The sequence below is a fragment of the Phalacrocorax aristotelis genome, chromosome 6 (assembly GCF_949628215.1).
Source record: "Phalacrocorax aristotelis chromosome 6, bGulAri2.1, whole genome shotgun sequence".
NCBI classification, from domain to species: domain Eukaryota; kingdom Metazoa; phylum Chordata; class Aves; order Suliformes; family Phalacrocoracidae; genus Phalacrocorax; species Phalacrocorax aristotelis.
The window spans coordinates 37,305,033-37,325,335 of NC_134281.1; the positions used below are offsets into that span (position 1 = coordinate 37,305,033).

Consider the following 20,303-nt stretch of genomic DNA (forward strand, 5'->3'; position numbering starts at 1 on the left):
ACAAAAAATTTCAATGTTCATCCCTCTAATACACAGAAAAATTTTAATTCCCTAGAATTTTAATTAGACATGAAAAGAAGTTACCCGTCCCATTTTATCAGTAATGAATTTACTAAAATTACTGAGTACTACTGAAATTTCAGTCTGTTTCTGATCTCTTTTGATAAGATGCTGCAGCCAGCATCACCTTATCAGCTTTCATCACCTTGCATGGAAAGTATGTGGTGTTTTCTCCAGTTTTCTAGTGATTCTGGTACAGTAATTTTATCTTCGTCTCCTGAAAAATAAATGCTGGAATTATGTGCCTGGCGACAATACAGCCTCTCCAAACAGCGGGAGACCACGTTACAAAGTTTCTTAGCAAAATTCATTATTGGGTGACAGTAAATTGATTACTACCAAATCCCTGCAAGACTGAAATAATGCACAAATTCTAGAGCATGATGAGTGACTTGCCACCTTCGGCAACGAGCAGCCACTTAGGAAGACACTTGTTCAAAACCTACGCACTGCTGAACAGGAACGATCAGGAAAAGTTTTAGTTCAAGACTTGATCAAAGCAGGCTTACCTGCTCCTGGGAACATGGAGAGTGCAGCTCCTCCCTATCCCTCACATGGATGCAGTAATTCTGATGTGTGTATCTCCTACCCCAATGCTCACTTCTATCAATGAACCTTTCTAATCTGGATTTCAAAAGGACTGGCCCCTTTTGCTTTTTTTTTTTTTAAATCCTCTAATTGTAGTTTTTGCTAAAATACTGCAACATGCCTAGAGCCATAGAACTTCGGCTGAAAGATTTCCTGCAGACTTGCACATTATGCTTATTTGATACCTATTATTCACATAATTCCAATGAATAACATGAAAATAACTATTCTGTATGCTGCACAAAACTTATCTGGCAGTTACTCTCTATCTATATAAATTATTTTCTTCAAAGCCTTTTCTATAACCAAAGGTAAAAAGACAGGCAGAGCATAGGTGGCAAGATTTGCACACACCACAACGCACAAACTAGAAAGACAGAAACTGATTAGCAGAATCTTGTCAGAAAGCCAAAAACAGCAACAGAAGTTAGACAAAATGCTAAAGTAAAATTAACCTGTGATACCACACAACCTTTCAAAATCTACTGTAAGCAACTAAAGAACTACTGTGATAAAAGCATTTCCTGAAAAACCCTCAAACACTGTCAATCTCTGTCAACACCACGTCCAGAAATGGGTACTGGTGTGCTCTCTCCCTCCTCCCTTACAGTCCCATTGGGCTAAGGGAAGCAGTTCTTCCCTTCCCTCTGCTTCCCTCCCACTGCCTCGACCACACATATGTTGAAAGATGCCAAAGATTCTGTTTAATTGTCTCATCTATTTATTAATACCTATAGCAATAAATTGTAGGGAATGGGTCACTGTTTTACCACAATTCCAGTAGCTACCATTAACCTGGACCAACTCTTATTACTGTTACCCCAATAGTCCCAGTTCAGAGAAACTCCCTGAGAACTACTGAGAAACCACTATCCGCTTCCTGAAAGGGCAACAGTCGTACAGGTGAAAGGACGCCTCTCCTCTACAGTATTAAAACTCCTACGACTACCAGCATTGTTAGAGGGGCATCCCTATCTAAGTCTTGTTTGATTGGGAATGAGATCAGGCCCCAAACCCAAAACAGATGCTTAATGGTTGCTGTGACCTACCTTCCCATCCATTTCTTAAGTGGGTGGGGGACGACTGCTGGGGAGTAAAAGCAGAAAGGGAGCCCTTGCTTTCACCAGTTACAACAGAGCGTAAATCCCTTCCCAGCTCTAAAGAATAAACAGTTGGACTAAATCATAAACTTAGTCCATTCTACTGGCATTGGTCAAAAGTCACTGATGAAAAAAATTAGCAACAAAAGAGAACAGAATATACTGTCCAAGACATGATATCCAAAGCCACTTCTTATGCATTTCTTTAATTTAGCTCCTGGCTAATTGTTTCCCATCTGCCATCCCCATAATCTTTAAGAAGAAAAAGTGGGAGGACCTTAAATGAGCCATAATACATTTTCCTCTTGTTGGCAAGATGAGACCCCCAGCTCTCCTCTCTCACAAAAGGGAGAGAGGGGAAGGGAAATATATTTCCAGTACACAGATGAAAATTTTAACTTTTTCCTTTGTGAAAATTAAATGTGAAAAAGAAAACACTAATATAAAAAACTTATTGTCTCCTGGGTTTGGTCGGTTGGCTTTTTTGGGGGTTAGGGGGTTAGTATTATTCACTTCCTTTTATCATTATTTCTGGGGGAAGAAAAGGGAAGACAAGAATATTATTCATTAATTTGACAGCACTTCATATAGAATCAATTTCATTCTTTTCTTGCAATTCTTGATTCACAAAGCAGCATTATGGCATCATTCTTGTGCATTAGTTTGGACGGGAAAAGAAAAGACCGCAGACACGGTTTGTTCTTTGCCTGTAGCTCCAGGACTGACACATTTCCCAATAATGGAAGCTGAGCAGAAAATAAAATTGAAGTGGTAGTAGACAGGTGAGTGCTCAGCACAGAATGCCACTGGCATACTGTGCCTATACTAAGGACCTACATGCACTTTGATACGTAATCGGAGGTATCTATATAACAAAGTAGGTGTGGGTGGCATAGAAAAAGCCACATAACTTGCTTCACTTAGTTTCTTCATCTCACAAAGGTTTTTAGCATTTCTCATAGGTTGAAAATTAGGATTCTGGAAGTTAGTCATCAGCTTTTATTCCTAACATGTTACAAACTGGGTTAACTAACAGGTCTCTTCTGATATTCACTTATCCTATAATAAACTAATTATGGTTCTTCATATCATCTGTTCAATTATTTCAGTTTCCTCATATTTCTTCATTTCATCTCTGTATATTCTTGATAATTTATTTATTCTCGTTTTGACATTTCTTTCCTAACTTCTTTTTCTCTTTCTCTCTCACAAAAACACAGAACACCACAAACAAATACACCTTTTTGTCCCTTTTCCTGACCATGTCCCGACTCCCCCTTTCCTTCCTCCTTTATTTTATGACCTGTCTCCATGGAGGAAGAGCTACCCTCCCATAAAACAAGGGAGCTCTGCAAATGTTTCTCTCTTCTGAAAGGAGAGTTTCCAGGAAAATAATTTTTATTAACATTTCCTCCCCCAGAGTAACTCCATGGTATGTTCTTCTGCCATACACTAATTAAGCAGCAGCAGGGAACAGCTTCCTTGTGAATAGCTGACAGACAACTTATTTACTGCAAGCAAGAGTAGAGATAACCACTAACTATGTTATAGTTCTCCTCATCATTGGTGAATGGGGGGGGAAGGTGATAAACCAGCAGTGACCATGAAAAAGGGGAAATCTTGCCATAATGGCACACCAGAGCAGAGCGCTGGTACTACGCTCACACCACCAATTACTTCAGTGGTACTTATTTTGGGGTGAGACAGTTCTGGTCAACAGAATACGGACTCTTTCACTTTCAGTTCTCATACAACCCAAACACAAAGGACACTGTACTTAAAGGCTTCTTGTAGATTGCATATGCCCACAGCAGCACCTGCACTGGCTCTACACAGCATTTTGTTCCAGCATTTTTTTTACTGAATTGACAAAGATTACATGAACTGGAAAAAGAAAAAAAACCTTTTGCCCCAGATTATCTTAATCTTCAATTTGTTCTTTCTTCTGAAAGAGCTAAGAAGTAAAAAATTCCATTTTGAAATGAATTTGTAGATCTGTGTTCCTGTCTACATGCTTTTCTTTTACAGTGTAGTTTTTTTGTTTTTTCTTTGTTTGGGATTTGGGATTGTTTTTTTTCTTAAAACCCAGTGATACAGTTCGTCATGTTTCACATAGAGGGCAGGTAATAGCAATCTGCAAATTTTATTGTTTCCGCCTCCCTCATTAAAAGAAAAATAATTTTAGTCATTTGCTGATCATACATTTCAATTTCTTCTCACCAATTCTTTCACAATTATCTCACTTAATATTATGCTGTGGCAATGGGAAAACTATTCTAAACTTCAAGACTGGGAGAGATTTCCAGGTCTGCCTGTATATCCTAACCAAATTTTGATTCCATATTGCAAACCCACAGCTTCATTGCTAGAAGTACGCTCCCTATGGGTCTCCCAATGGGACCTTCACTGCACCCACAATATGCACCTCTGCCCAGTTTATCTTAGACTGCTTACACCTGAACTACATTAAAAAAAAAAAAAAATCATTTAACAGCACTCCTTATCTACCCTCAGCCCAAACGGTCTAATTGACCTAATATTCCAAAATGAATTCTAATTATGCTTCTGGGAGCTCAGTGAGTATCAGCAGAATATCTGTTCTGCCTTGCAAGCTAATGATAAATTTAGCCCTTGCATTCTTCTGCCCACTATGTACTACGTCACAGGAATTTGAGATACAAGTTAAATTTTAAATTTATAATTTCTTAAATTATTGGAACAGTATTATTTACAGTGGATCTTCATAAATACATTTTTAGATAAGATAGTGACTGCACTACAGGGCACAATTAAAATAAAATAGGTGCTGTAGTTTGTTTAATTGGAACAGGAAGCATCACCCTAGCATATGCAATGTGGGGACATGACTAAGCTGTATGACAGCTCCCAGTGCCACTATTTTCTCCAACATGGAAGGCCTGTATGGAGCCAACTGTTCCACTGTCTTGGATCCTTCGTTTGCACCAGAGAAGTAGCTCCATAAATAGCCAGCTTTGAACTCAGAAACATAAAAATACAAAAGAGGAGCTTTCTGTCTTTCAAGGCTCCACAGTAATATGCACTGTGCTCCAAAACCACATCCCAGCAATTTGGCCTAGACACAAAGCTCTGCTTGGCAGGTTTTTTTAAACCACATCCATGAATCTCCAACATGTAAACCACAGAGAGATTTAAGTGAAGTCAGAGCAATAGACAACCACCACAGTTGTTTTCTGATTCAGTTGACAATATTACTGCCTTGGGACATATGGATTTTCAAATAAACTCAAGAATCTTGCATTTAGGGTTGGATGCAGTAAGAGTACAGCAATTCACAAAGACAACATGTTTATAGCAAGGGGTGTTTCACTTTCTCTAGCATCTGGTATTACATTCTCCAAGGAGCCTCCACGTTTTCCCAGTACCTGAGTGACCATGGATAGTGTGTGACTGTACCTGAAGGAGACTAATGAGGCAAGCAACATGAAGCCACCGCTCAGTCCAACACACTATGGTGACTGAGGGCAACCGCAGAAAGCTCTCTTTGCAGATAAGCAACAATAAAAGCGATTCCACATATGTATGTTTGTGTGTAAATTTACATTCAGTGCCCCTTCACCACAAAAAAACCCAAAACCAAACAAACAAACAAAAAAAAAAAACAGCAGCAAAAACCAACCTGTATCTTTTATTGACACATGATTGGTTTTACACTGATCACCCAAGAAACCTACAGCCAGAGCAAAGCAGAACTTTGTAACCACCATGCTCTCAGACACATCAGACTTGTATTACCTGAAACAAATACTGGTCAGAATGGAGATAACGTTTAGACATTTGCTTTAAAGTGTAGCATCCTTTCCACCTGCCAGTGTAGGCCGCAGAAGATACACTCTAGTTAGCATATTACTGACAGGATGATGAGAAAGCTCCTGTCAGACACGGGCCAGCCGGTTGTTTGAGACAAAACGCACAGCCCCAGCTGACTAGTTAGGGGAAGACTGGTGAGGTACAATTACAGAGGCATATGACAAGCTTTCATGCTTGAGTGACTTGAGAACCGATGACATGGCTTTAAACAGCAATCCTTCCTACCTCCGGTCACAAAACAGCAATAAGTCAACTGATGCAATGTTGTAAAATCATGATTTATTCCTTTGCTTTGAATACATGAGAGTGTGGTATGATGTTCTGGTAGACTACCACAGCAGGTGCACTTGGGGCTGAAACATCTAGGGCCTGCCTCCAGCATGCATAAAATCAATGCTGTAGTTCAGCCTTCCTGGAAAAGCCATCCCCAGCACTTTAATAATTTATAGAAAGACTGAATTAAAAAATTATTTGTACTGAAACTCGTACAGCTCCATGCAACTAATAAGAATACATGCAGATGCAGTGACATGTGAGAAAACGGTGCCGGGCAAGAACATACAGCATGACATTTAGGAAAGGTCTTCCTTTTACAGCTAAAGTGAAACAACTAACAGCCACCTCTGTGAATAGATCAATTCCTTTGTTTCATTCATCCTTTCATTTAATCCAAAGCCATATAATTTGTTTCTCTTTCATAGTTTACTCTTCAAAAGCCAGAAATGGTAATTTTTGCAACAAACAGATCTTACAGAGCATAATCCTCAGGCTAGTTGAATCCATCTCTCTAACACTAAGCCTGAAGCACGCCGTGAGGTTGGTGATAATCACATTAATAAAGTGGTTGGAAAGTCAAGCTAATAGAAAAATCAACAGTTATGGCAAATAATGACCCAGAAGCTATGACAGAAAGGAGTGGCAGGAAGTTTCCACTTATGTCTTGATAGTACTTGGTAGGGCAAGTAGACAAAGATCTCCACCAAAGGAGTTTTTAAAGGGGGTAAAAACACAGAAAATCAATTTAAAGAAAAAGATGCAAAGAATACATAGCAATTGCAAAAATCAGAAGATGCACATAAATCAAAGTCTGCTTGGCTGAAATGAAATATAAGCTGACAATGGAAACACACCCTCAGGATAAAATAGTAATTTTAAAAAAAAAAAAACAAAAAAAAAAAACAAAAAACTCTACTCAATAGCTTAAAACCTTCTTTTCTCTTTCTCTTTTTTTCCCCCTAAAATAAACCTTCTTTTTAAATATAGCATCTTTTTCCCCCCTTCTTCCATAAGAGGACCAATCCTTGACTTGAGTATAATGAAAGAATGAAATTTATAGGGCAGAAATGCTAGATAAAGAATTCCTGTACATAAGTAAGTGTAGTTTTCCATTCCTGGCCCCCCATAAGAAGGGCAAAGAGAAAGTGAGCAAGGCCTTGAATTATGCCTTCTGTTATCAGTCACTGCCCTGAGATAGTGAACCGAAACAGCTGATAACTCAAAGGTGACATCACAACCCAGTCTTCATGAACTGACATAAACACTTGATATTCCGTTAACCCCAAAGATAAGGCACACTCCCTTCACAGAAAGTTGTGCTTGATAGCATCATTTTTGAACAGATATTCTTTTCAAGTATCCAGCTGTAATTTAGGAATATTAAAACATGACCTTTGCAACACAAAGCACCAGTCTGCTGTGTTTTGTACATAACAGTAGAACAGCACAAAGCTAGCAAATGCTAATGTCCAAATACACTCCATTTGCTAATTTGTATTATATTAAACAATCCAACATTTTCAAGAAGAAATATCTTATGCTGAAAACACATTTAATTATTCTTGGTAATTCAGTTGAATTCTTACAGGAGATACTGAGAACTCTTTAATTGACTTTTTAAACTATATTGCTCTGTAAAGAAGCAAGCCTCACATTAGTCCTGTTCTGTTTATGAACAAGATTAGCAGGTAGCAGTTCTCAATGAAGTTCCTGATAAGCCAGGTCTATTTTTCTGCTTTATCAGAACTCACTAGCACAAGTTAAAATTAACCCAATCTTATTTCAAAAGTGGAACCAACATGATGTGACAGTAATTTCATTTAGCTATGACTTAAGTAATGCTACTAGACTGAAAAAAGAGGCAGAAGAAAGTGAAATTGATGTGCTATCTGCTTTTGGACTTGATCTGCAATCTACTATTTACATTCACACCTTGGGGACATTCTTCAGGACATCACTACAAATGTCTGCTACTGCTACCCGTCCTTGTCCAGGAAAGCAACAGAAATTATTTTCAAGTGAGGACACCATCAAGATGACTATTACTTCATTAAAAGGTTTGGAGTAAACAGCTAAATTTTAACAAAGTTGAAGTTTCTCACAACCAGCATATTCTCTCTATTGTTGTGTAATGATTTCGAAACAGCTTGGAATCTGTACATAGAAATAAAGTGGTCTAGATCAACACATTGTGATTCTGATACCTCCTCTTCTCTTGTCATATCATAGCAACAGAGATCAGCTGAGATGTTCAGCCTAACAAAAACATGTCTTAAGAGGATCCAAATGTGGGCTCGGAGTACGATTCTAGATCATGTTAAGCAGATGGACACATGCCCACCTGCAGAAGGAATCGCCCGCAGGCGCAGGGCTGCCATCATGAATCCTATTCTCCTGTCTACTGGACCAGTAAAAGAGCTTTGACTGGGACATCGTTGGAGCTGAGGTTTTTATTATGGTGGGGTTTTGGGGGAGTTTTTGTGGTTTTTTTTTCATTGTTTGGTTTGGTTTTTTTAAAATATAGCAAGCTGGGTCCCAGACTGGCAAACTGAAACAAAAAAAAAAATTGATTCCACAGGTTTGCTATATCATGCGAACTTCTGCTAAGCCAGGTTCTTTGAAATGGCCTTCCCTTCGAATTTTCGTCGCCCATTTGGCTGGTCTTACTACTGTGCTGTAACACCCAATTCTTCCCCTAGACATTGGGGGCAGGGGGAAGTGTGATATAATACGAAATTTTCCTAAGATAAAGTAAAACCTTTGGTGGTAAAAAAAATATATATATATCATACACTAGTAATCTGAAGATTGCTCGTATTCATTCACTATTTGTCTGGTTTCTAGTTGTTCACATGTCCTCTACTTATATGACCCCACGTTTCCTTTACTCTCCAATCACCATGGACCTACTTAGTTCCATATCCTGCAAACTATTGGTAGAGTGCTGTCTTTGGGCATTCCCCTAACTGCAATGGTGATTGCTGATTCAGGGACCCAACACTGTGGTGTTTGGGGAAAAAAAGAGAAAAAAAAAAGGCAGTTATATAATTGCTACTAGAATTGTAAAGCCTGTCAGCTTTTTATGGCGTTTATGAATCTTCTCTATCTTCTTTTTACTTTTGATTCAAAATAATTTAAAGGGGATTTACCCACTATTTATAATCCATAAATTCTCACCCCTTACACGCACATGTATGTATTGGAAATCAGCACCTGCGAGTCTTTGAAAACATTAATTTTCAGTACCGTATCCAATCTTGTAACTATGTGTTGAAAACAGCTGTTCGTTTATTTGGCAGTACAATTAGCAGTGTTCAGGAACATAAAGGTGATTTTCCACCATAAAAACATATCAAACAAGATGTTTTATGAAGTACTGTTGAAAAAAAATAAAGGTATTTTCAAGGACTGTGCTTAACAGGCTAAATATTCTGCATAACAGATATACTGTATGATGAAAGTTGGTTATAAAGCGAGTCTTGTACTACTGAAAAATTAATCTTGGGAATATTTTCAAAGTACAGGGTATTTTAAAAACTAAAAAGGTTCTGTGAAGAGTAAAACAAAATAACATCTGAATATTTAGGTATACTTTCAAAATTAAACACAACATTTTTTTATTAAGCAGTCTAGGCAGGCATAAGGGGAAAAAAAAATTTAATGTGGGCAGTAGCCTAAAACCTTTAATGAAAAAAAAATGTTATTTTGAGTTGTACATTATTATCAGTCTGAAGAGCTGCTCCAAATCAGAGCTATTACAGTATGAACTCCCAAACCACTCTAACAAAGATGAATCTACCTATTACCAGGTTAGGATAGCAGCTATTATTATGGACCCTTGATTTCTTTCAAGTAGCTCCAATGGAATAAGCCACAAGTGAATAATAAAGATCTTATAATAGCCCTTAAGAATTCTTTTTAGGTTAGAAGGCACAGAAATGAACTCAGGAGAGTTGAAGAACTCTCATCTCCTGATAAGAAAAATAATTAACCTGACTTAATGTATCTGAGTAGGTCTTATATAAATCAGACTTTTGTACTTCAAGAGCCAGACTAAAACCATATATCAGAAAAGTATGTAGATATTGTCTTATAAGTACACATGGAACATATCTAAAACCACAAAGGTCTGAAGGTCATTTTGTGAAATGTTCAATATATTCTACTTAGAAGGAGATGTGTGAAGTACTTACAGTGCTTAGTTTGCTAGAGGTAATAATGATTCGTCTCTCGTGCAACATACTGGCATAAAGTTGCAGCATGTTGTTCACATCCACAGCAACAAAATATTCAGTGAGGTTTCTCTGTTTAAATAAATAAGATGTTAACAACATAGCAACAGTAGTAGCTAAGTGTAACATTTTACATATTACAAAAATTTCTGTCCAATTAGTAGGTGGGGAAAAAAACACCAACCCAAAACTATGAACGAAATACCTTTGCATGAAAATTTCTATCCCTTAAGAAAAATTGATGGGGTTTTAAAGCCAATGAAAAAGTAAATTTCGTGTAAGTTATTAATATTTTGTTCATTTGGTTATGCTTGTGAATTTAGATTTGCCCTTCTTTCTTCAAATTTGAAAAAATATGAAATTTGGTATCATAACAATAGAACCATACATTATTAAGGTAACTATTACTTCCAAGCCAGAAACAGATCTTCCACCACTGCAATAACTGTTATTATTGGAACTGTGACAGAAAACTGTGCTGTTTTGCAGGCTCTCCCAAAGCCAATGCACTGTATTCCACTTCAAGTACAGCAAAACAGATTGTTGAAAAACACCAAGCTTTTGCTTAAGCTGTATGTGCCAGGACATCAAACATCCAGCAGCACTGGTAGAAGGTACCTCTCCTTCCTGCAGCCACCCTTTTCACCCCTGACGAGAACCCCACTGCCATTCCCACTGTGGGGTTTAGTGAAAAGCAAAGTCACCAGCACCTCTTATTTATAGTTCAGACAACACAACAGCGGGGGGGGAAGAGAAAAAAGCAGGGGGGTGCCGGGTGAAGAGGATCTCTGTGTTCCAGCTAAACTTAACAGTATTTCTGCACGGCACAGTGCCAGACACATACAAGTTCTGAATAAGCTAAAAGAGCTTCCAGCAAAAATGCATAGGAAAACAGCAAATTTGGGGGAACATTAGAGAATATGTATGAAAATACACTAATAACCCCCACCATATACAAAACATTTCATTTTACACTTTGATTACCATTTCTGCAACCAGAACTCTTACTCATCTCCTCTCAGGAACAACATATTATTGAATGTTAATGCAGGAAGCCTATCAACTACATGCCCCAACCCAAGGACAGAAATCGGAACAGTGGAACTGTTAGTCTATACTGGATGTGGCCAACACATGGCAGCAACGTAATGAGCCCCAAAAAAACCAGCAAGGGCAAGAGAGGCAGTAAAGGCTTCAGAGCAGGATGACCCCCCTGACTGCCGGTACCCCTTTGTGGGGCCGGGACACAGCAGACGGCTGCAGCCTCTCCGCCTCATGGCCCTCTGCAGTCAGGGAGCACGGCATGAGGCAGAGCTGCTGCTCACCAGCTGCTGGTTTTGCTCCTTACAGACTCTACTATATGAAAAGCTAACTTTAGTTAAAGCCTGGATGATGATCAGAAGGTTGACCTCCTTTTGGAATATATTGCAATATCAAACAAAAAAAGATATTGAAAAGACAAATGAAGATCCAATGGATGATCCAGTTGCATGTAAATTCAGAAATGCATTATTAATTCAAAGACATGGAGTATTGAGTTATTCTTGCTGCATGCTGCATAAAATTTTGGAAGAGAGAAAAACAAGAGCTTTAAGGCTAATTACATTCCATTTCAAAAGAAACTCCAGTCTTTCAAGTGTTACTTTTAACCAGTTTTCAGAGGCTGGTGCACCATGATAATTTGAGTCAAGTTACCTTGGACACCTTCTAACACCCTAGCTGGTAACCGTGTGCTGATTTCGTGTTGCAAAAGCTGTGGTAAAGAGAGTTTGCAATCTTGTACAGACCAACGTATCTTTGAGACAGTGTCACGGTTATTTCTGCTTACATCTGAAGAGTTACTGCCCCTGAAATATGTGACTCTTACAACAAAGAATAAGAAAATTAATTTTATTGCTAATTTACTATAGCTACCTCACCTTTTCACTCCCTGCATGTTCTAACCCTCTATTAGTACCATGCTTTGACTTTTTTAAATCAGAAAAATAAACGTACAGTGGCACCATCGCAAGATCCTCCACCAGCCAGACGCCCAGAGTGAAGCTTGCCCACATTTTCTTCAAATTGAACACATTACACACCTTCTAACCTCCAAAGCTATGTTTTATTAGAACCCCAAATAATAAGCTAGAACAACAGAGTTCTTTAAAATAGAGGAATTCAACCTGTAGGGTGAAAGAGATGAAAACAAACATCTAAAAACTATGTCCTGTCCTGGCAAAAGAGCTCTTGCAACAAGGGTCCTCTCTCTCACTCCTCTAACGAGCAGCATTCCATAGGTTTCTGGGTTGCGAATAGGGCCGCATCATCTCCCTGGCCCCTGGTGCAGACTCCTTTCCACCACCAGAGATATACCTGCACTCTCCGCTGCTCCTTGCCAGCCTAGGTTTCCCTGGCTTCGTTTTCTTCCCTCCCCCATCCCACCCTGCAGCCCAGGAGCTGCCGCCCGCTCAGGACACAGAGGGGCACCTCCTCCCCTCTCACCTGCAGCGTGGAGGTGGGGAGCGGGCGATGGGGACGCCTTCCCCACCGCGCCTCGCAGATGCACCACCACAGGGCCTGTGAGCACGCTTCTGTCAGGGTTTCTGCACAACCACCACAACATCTACCAATAACGAGTTCTGCAGTAATGCATGACTTTGTACTGTGGTGAAACCCCCAACAGCTTAACTTTCAGAAGGAAGCTATTATTTGAAATTGTAAAAAGGCACATCTATACATCCGTATTCAATTCCATATTTAAATGCGAGAGTGGAAAGCAGAAAGCTTTGAAGATCTTTTATTAGATATTATCCAGCTAAACACATCATAGAGATAGTGATCTGAGATTTCACATTCACTATCTACCCACAGCACCATCAAGGATTTAGCATCTACAGAATGCAAGTCTTCACAAAAAAGAACAAAATGGCAACAACAACCACCACCATTCCTGGTGCATGGTTACCATCCAAATGTAAGCAGGTACGGCATGTTTTCAGAAAGCCTGAAACAATGCCTTCTTACCCAAAAAATTACTGCATATCTTGACAGCTGAATTTGCAGCTTAGCAATCCAGTGTTTAAAGGGCAGGTATTCAAATAACACGATGTGCAGAAGTAGAATATATTTTACATAAATAATCCCAATAAATGCAAACCAACTAAGTAATTGTCAATAAAGGGTGGACATAGCACTGGTCAAAAATGCCCTGTTAATGCTTTAAAATGGGTTAATGATGAATGCAACAGTAACTACTAGCTAAAGGTTGAAATAATAGACGTCAATCACCTTCTAAAAACAGTCTTGTAAAAAAAAAAACCAAACCAAAACATCTCCTGTTGATAAAAGCAGAGTTCAACCCTACCCACAGAATGAGGTTGATACTCCTCCTAAACATTTAAAAAAAGAAACTGCATACTTACACTTTCAGGGATTGTTGGCAATCCAGTTACATCAGGAGTAATGAAATACGAGTGCTAATCAATGGGGAAAAATAATTAATAATTTATGCATACAGAAACCAAACAGTCTTTTTAAAAAAAATCCAGCATTTAGGATTTCCAACCCCATCTTTGCTTAAGCAAACAGCCATTTTTCCAATAGCATTTTTACCACTACTAGACAAAGAATTAAGCAGATCACGACACAAAATGACAAGCTCTGGTTCAGCACAGCACACAAACCAAGGGAACAAAACACTGCGCTGCAGTTTTGAAATAATACTGAAATTAAGCCAGCCTTAAATGTTGTCACAAGCCCGAGAGTAGCACTGATTAACTTAAGCAGTGGTATAAAAAATGCAACCAAAAAAAAGTTAAAGGACAAAATGTAAATTTAGAATGGAAAAGGACAAATCATTCACATGAGAAAATTAATTCGAAGAGAAGTATTATTATTTGATGTACATTCTCTTTCCAAATATCTTTGAATCAAAAATGTGCTAACAGAAATGCAAGGTCTGACAGCCTGAGATTCCGCAAACATTTATGAAATACATTAGCAATTTTATGCGCCTTAGTTTGAGGCCATCTAGAATGCAAATATAAAATGGATTAAACTAAAAACAGATGTAATTTAAATTATTCTCGTTAATCCAGTGCTTTTAATAGTTATCAGACATGGATTTAGCTCAGTAATTTTAAGGCATTTTTGCGTATTAGTCTAAATCTTGAAGGACAAAAAACCTTAGTGCATGCTAAGTAAATGTGATAATTATTGACTTTTTAGCTTTTATTTGTTTTTAACAGAATTTTGACATTTTTCGTAGACTTTCTTTGGTTTTATAGTGTATTTTTAAAGTGAAATTAACAACAAAGACAGTTTGTTTTCAGGTCAGACTTGAAAAAGACATATCAAAAAATAAAGGAAGCCTATAAGATATTAAATGTATCTTGTGTTCAAGCAAAAAGAAATATTAATACTATTAAGTCTATGTAGGAGACTTATTAAACCAGCTTGACATATTTGATAGAAAATTTTCCCCACAAATTAGGTCATTTGGCAAGAGTTAAAGTTTAAGGAAAAATTTGGCTTAAAAAAGGCATCCCATAAACATTATAGCACTTACACAATAAATATCCCAGGTTATTGTTTTGCATCAACAGTGAAAAAAAGCTAAGATTTCTTTTTTCTAGCCAAGAACAGGAAAATATTCAGATTAATGGAAAGCCTACATTCTTCAGAAGTATAGTGAGAACAGAAAATTATTTCCCATACATAATAAGGCCACAGAATATTTATCAAAAGATTTCTGAGTAATGAAGTTAACTTAGAGATGTAATTAATTATAATTAACAAAGTAATAATATTTCACTCATTAAACAGAAAAGGAAATCAGAACTATGAGAAGCAAAGACCCATTACTGCAGCCATTAAGAGTCATAAAGCAGCAAAAATAATGTGGTATGGAGTCCTTGCACATCTTTGTGAACTCCCTTAGGAAGATGTACGACCTTGGAAGAGACACTAAATTAATAGTTGCTGTCCTGCATAAAGTTGTCTCTAAAAAGGGCACCAGAAAATGCAAGTTTTGTTCATCAATTTAAAGGTTTGATTTTTGGTTGCGGTTTTTATGAAAGGATTATGACGCACATACACACAAAGCTCTGAAGTTAGACTGATTTAAACAGAATAGGTACATTAATATTAGACTGCTCTTTTAGGCTAAAGACAGCAGCAGAATTTCCCAAAGGACAGGTATAAATAAGCCTGAAATCAAAAGAGATTTCCTATAGCAAGTAATTACTTTTTAATTACAGTAGGCTTTAGATAGTCAGTGCCTTTTAAACTCACCGATACAAGACAAGGCTGTTTTTTCAAAACTCGCTCACTTGCAAAAATCATCTCTTGGTTCTTATGCAAGATGAGAGAAAGATTGAACAATTGACTTTTTAGTTTTCCAACGAAAAGGCCGAAGCTGACTCTAATGTAAATTTTAATATTCCATGTTTAAAATATTGGCTGAAAATATTCTTTATTCTTTGTATTCCTCCCCCATTTGTATTCAGACTTAGCTTAGCTAGCTTTTCCAACCAAAAGAGAGGAAAAAAAAGAAAAAAAAAAAAGAAAAAAATCACTTCTATGGGCAAAATAAGTGACCCAAATTATATTTAAGCTCGGGTTTCACAGAATGAATTATCACCCCTCAGATTTCAGCTGCAGAATATTTGTTAGTGGGACCAATAGGTGAGAGAAGAACTTGGTCCCCAACTGGACCAAGGTATTTTGGTGTCCTCCTGACCAAGGATTACTGGGAAACACCATGTAGCCAGATACTGGGTATAATTTATGCATTATTATGTACATGCAATCCTAAGTACTGTAGTGGTCTGCCATCTAAACCCTGCTTCAATGTCTGTGAGCCTTAGCCTGCAGCATACCTCAGTAAATGGAGGGAAGGATCTTTAATTCTGCATTGTGAAATTTGAACTAGAATCATCCTGGCACAATGAAAAGCCACCTCATGATGTCATTTCTACAATTATTTTTCAGACTGTAACTTCTTTTTAAGTCTATTACTGCTGATGGTTCCAGTCTAGCTTATTTACAGTATACAAGGAGCAAGAAAGAAACATCAATATAAAAGACTAGGCACACAAAGTTACAGTTGTAAGTGGCCATAAACATCTCCCTGGAGCACCAAGCATTACAAAAACAGAGATGCCTGCAGATCCAACGTGCATTCTGATTCAGGCTAACCTATTCCTTCCTGCTCTGCCCCATTTGAACCCATAATATTTGCTTAACTGTACCTGCCGCCAAGCATTTGGCAAGAGACTTGCATTTAGATAATCACTGTTCAGCTAAAAAGGTTACAAAAGTCTTTGATGTAACAAGCTACTGGGAACCAGAGACAATACAGAATAAAAAAAAATTTCAAAAGTCAGATAATATTGAAATAAAACCAGCAAGCATCAACTTTACTGCAAGCAGTGTGCCATCCCAGTGTTGCCAGCTGTATTCACCACAACATCTATTTCCAGGTTCATCACAACATTCAACTTGAGGCAGACAAGTTCTACGCAAGATGAACTGCTACACTGACAGCAACAAGCAGTAACACTTTGCAAGAAATGCAAGGAAAAAAATACCTTTAAAACTGCTCTATGTCCTTCTGAACAACAGTGGGATTTTTACAGGATTTTATAAAGCAATTTAGGGTTGCCAAATTGGAATTGGTTATAATACTGCAATTAATGCTAGCAAAATATTTTTTGATATACATAAATATCCTTGGCAAGTGGTACTATGAACTGAAAAGTAACTTGAAAATTTAGACTGACAACAGGAGGAAAAAACTTAGCAACAGAAACAATTCTGACTGCAGCCTCAAAAACCTGTATGTTGTTCTGGTGAAAAACAACACACAAGACTGGAGGTACTTCCAAATGCAGTGGATTAGCACTGTTCAAGGGGGAAAAATATTAGGCCTCTTTAGCCTAGTGGAAAAAAAAGCATAACAAGGAACCTGAAATGTGACAAATTAAAATGAAATAAAGGTAGCATTATGTTAGGCAGCAAAGGTGAGTAACTACTGGAATGGAAATGGTGGTAGACTCCATTTCTGTGTGCCTTCATAATAGGACCAAATGCTTTTCTAGAGCCTTTTTCTAGAGCTTACTTTATGTGAAGTATGGGACTCAATTCTAAAATAAATGAGTTAAAAGTAACAGGAAATGACACAAATAAGGTCAAGATAAATAATCTAATGATCTTTCAGTATCTGTGTAATGGAAGCCTTTACAAAATCACTTCTTTCTGTGCCCTGCAAACTGTAATAGTTTCATCAATAAATAGTTATTTGCATACAGTTATTTATGTGCGCAGTAATTGTACAGATGCCATGAACATGAACAATGTCTCGGAGACAGGAGAGGCTCTGTACTGGCTTTACATTTCATGCAGGCTCTACAAATTTATGTAAACATGCGTCCATATGCTATTTCTATTAAAAACTTCAGGAACTGTAACAGTGACAGGCTCACTTTTTGATGTTCCTGCAGCAACATCACCTTGCCATACTATCAACATCCAGCCCCACATCACAAAAAGTCACAGCACAAAACCAAGGTAGGCATGGACCTATTCCTTCACCTAGATGTGCTGAAAGTTTCATGTAACGCAGTACACTTCTACCATTTTCCTACAACATTGTTGCATGATCAAGCAAAACTAGGAAGAAGTAGAAAGAAGATGGGAAATAAGCCAGCTTACACAGATTTTTGTCCAGTCCTGCAAATCTACCTACTCAGACATAAGAGGCAATAAAACAGTTAGTGTCTCCTGATTCACAGCAGGAGAAATCAAAATAATCTACATGAAACAGCTGGGAGCACAAAAAACGAGTTCTAGCACTGCCAGATCCCACTGCAGCTTACTTTCTCATCCATAGAGCAAAATTCAAATTTCTGCTTCTTTATGACTATGACTTTAAGAGAACAACATGAGACAGAGACAAACTCTATTCTGCATAGAGAAGAGAGAGAGAAAAAAAATAAATAAAATTTTAAAAAAGGGTTGTCCAAGCCAGACAAGGCAGATGTCTAGATGGGAAGCAACATAAGGGTTGTTTTTGGGTTTTGGGTTTGGTTTTTTGTTTGTTTGTTTCAACCTTACCTACTATTTTATAGTCAGTAATAGGAGTAGGAATTAAACAGAGAATACTTACCACACTTAAACTGACTAAAGCATTTGCCCTTGGCACAGGATGGCTATACAATGATTTTAACAAATCATTTGAGTCATTTTCCTGTAAGGAATATTTTTAAAAGGTAGTTAATTATTGTATAAAAACTGACTAATTACCATTTACTAAATATCAAACTATATATTGACAAAGATATATTTATACACATTTAATGAGAGAGACAATTGACATTTGTAGTGAGGTATTTAAAGTATAAAATTCAGGCCAACTCTGTACCTCAGAAAATGATCATATCCCGCAAGTTAAGTCAATCTCTTACCTATTTCTCCATATACTCCTTAAATGAATCCTATTATTTGCAACTGAAACAATGTTAACGCATCTAACTGGTCTGTGCACCTTGGACATCATCTTCATAAAACTATTATCCATGATATTTGTCTATTCAAAGCATACTAAGTATGCAGCTACATGGCTGTATTGTATACTTCAAAAATGATTCATCAGAGCACACAAAAGAGTGACTAAGGTTTACTAAAAAGTACATGCAGCTACTGGGTTTAACTAGGATCCCCCACCTTGATCTCTAAAAGAGACATTTCCTTGGGAAAAAGATGCAGCTGGAGTTTTTGTTTGGTTCAGGGTTATCATTCAGTTTAGAGTTTTTGTTAATAGAGATTAAATTCTTTTTGTTGTCAAAGTAAAACCAAAAATACCAATGACATGCCAGGGCCAGCTTTTAAACATATTGTTTGAGTTTGCACCCTGCAAGGGCGATGATATTACTGGATCTCATACTAGTAAACAAGACTTTGGGTCTAGCTCTTGGTCAGACAAACAGTGCCTGAGCCAGGAGGAAGCAATGTCCTCTAACAGCCTCCTCAGCTACAGATATGGCACTAGGCAATACAACAAAACACTTTTGTACATGCTAAAACTTTCTGACCCATCCAAACAGTTTTCTCAGCATACAGGACAACAAAGTTATAACCCACCAACTTAAACTGGTTGCAGTAATAGCTGCAATGCCAGAACCAGGGATCAAGAAACAGAGAAGACAATCCTTACCCCATCCATCAAACACAACCTTAACAATTTTTACTATTACAGTGAAATCAGGGCCAAAACCAAAGTCTCATTATACCATTTATAAGATTTAAATGTATTCCACACTTCATTTAAACACAGCTAACACCAAACTTTTCTACCGCACTTTCTTTTTACATAAAATATCATCATTCTCTGTAGTCCATTTACTATAATGCACAATAATTGCTTATTCTATATTTCATATATTCTTAAAATGTCAGCTTTTCCAGTCTACAGCATATGGCTGACTACTGATGCTTTTTTTTAATTACAATCTAGTATACTAATATAGTTAAAGCACAAAGGTATAGCTTTAATGTTCTCCACAAAGACAGATGCCAGTACTTCCTCTCCTGTGTAATCCTGGAATATGTCTAATTGCTCATGAATATGCAAACTAAACTATCATGATTCTTCACCAAAAGTTGCAAGCAATTTTGCCTCGCTAGTTGAGATGACAGAATTACGAGAAGTAGTTTTTAGCTAATCTGAAGGGTGAAACAGTATATCATATTTTAAGCAGTTCTGGAAGAAAAAGTGTTTGTAACTGATAATCAGATAGTTCCAGAGAACTACAGTTTACAATCAATACGTCATACAGATCTCCACCGATGTGACACTTCGCTCACACTTCACCCAGGACTTGCTTATGCCAAGACTGACACTTTTTATAAAGGTATATTCTCAGCAGCTTTTTAAAACTAATGTGGGATTCAAGTGACAGTGGCAGCTGTTTGTTCAGATTCTTTGAATTTCAGTATGATGAATGTAAAAACTTGCTTCTAAATTCCACTAAAATTTTAAACTTTTAACAGTGTAGAATCACTTTTCATCACTTCAAATGGTTAGCAGTATTTCAAGGAAAATATTTTACACAAAGAAATAAAAGTATCTAAAATTACCTGTTCTTTCGCCAAATAATCTGCCAGAGTATTTAGGAGCTTGTAGTATACCTCAAACCATGGCAGGTAACTAAAACAG

The 20,303-nt window shown here is 37.5% G+C and overlaps 1 protein-coding gene across 4 annotated transcripts in view; it reads right to left on the reverse strand.

The window, feature by feature from the left end:
• DENND1B (DENN domain containing 1B) overlaps window positions 1–20,303 on the reverse strand; it is a 169,885-nt gene that overhangs the window by 62,858 nt on the left and 86,724 nt on the right. The window contains exons 6-10 of one of the 4 annotated variants that reach the window (XM_075097219.1): window positions 20,225–20,294; window positions 18,255–18,335; window positions 15,380–15,439; window positions 13,510–13,563; window positions 10,067–10,177 (exon numbers count right to left, since the gene is read on the reverse strand). In XM_075097219.1, coding sequence (XP_074953320.1) covers window positions 10,067–10,177; window positions 13,510–13,563; window positions 15,380–15,439; window positions 18,255–18,335; window positions 20,225–20,294 — 376 coding nt within the window. The remainder of the gene's footprint in view (window positions 1–10,066; window positions 10,178–13,509; window positions 13,564–15,379; window positions 15,440–18,254; window positions 18,336–20,224; window positions 20,295–20,303) is intronic. The other 3 variants (XM_075097220.1, XM_075097221.1, XM_075097222.1) reach the window with 3 other exon arrangements.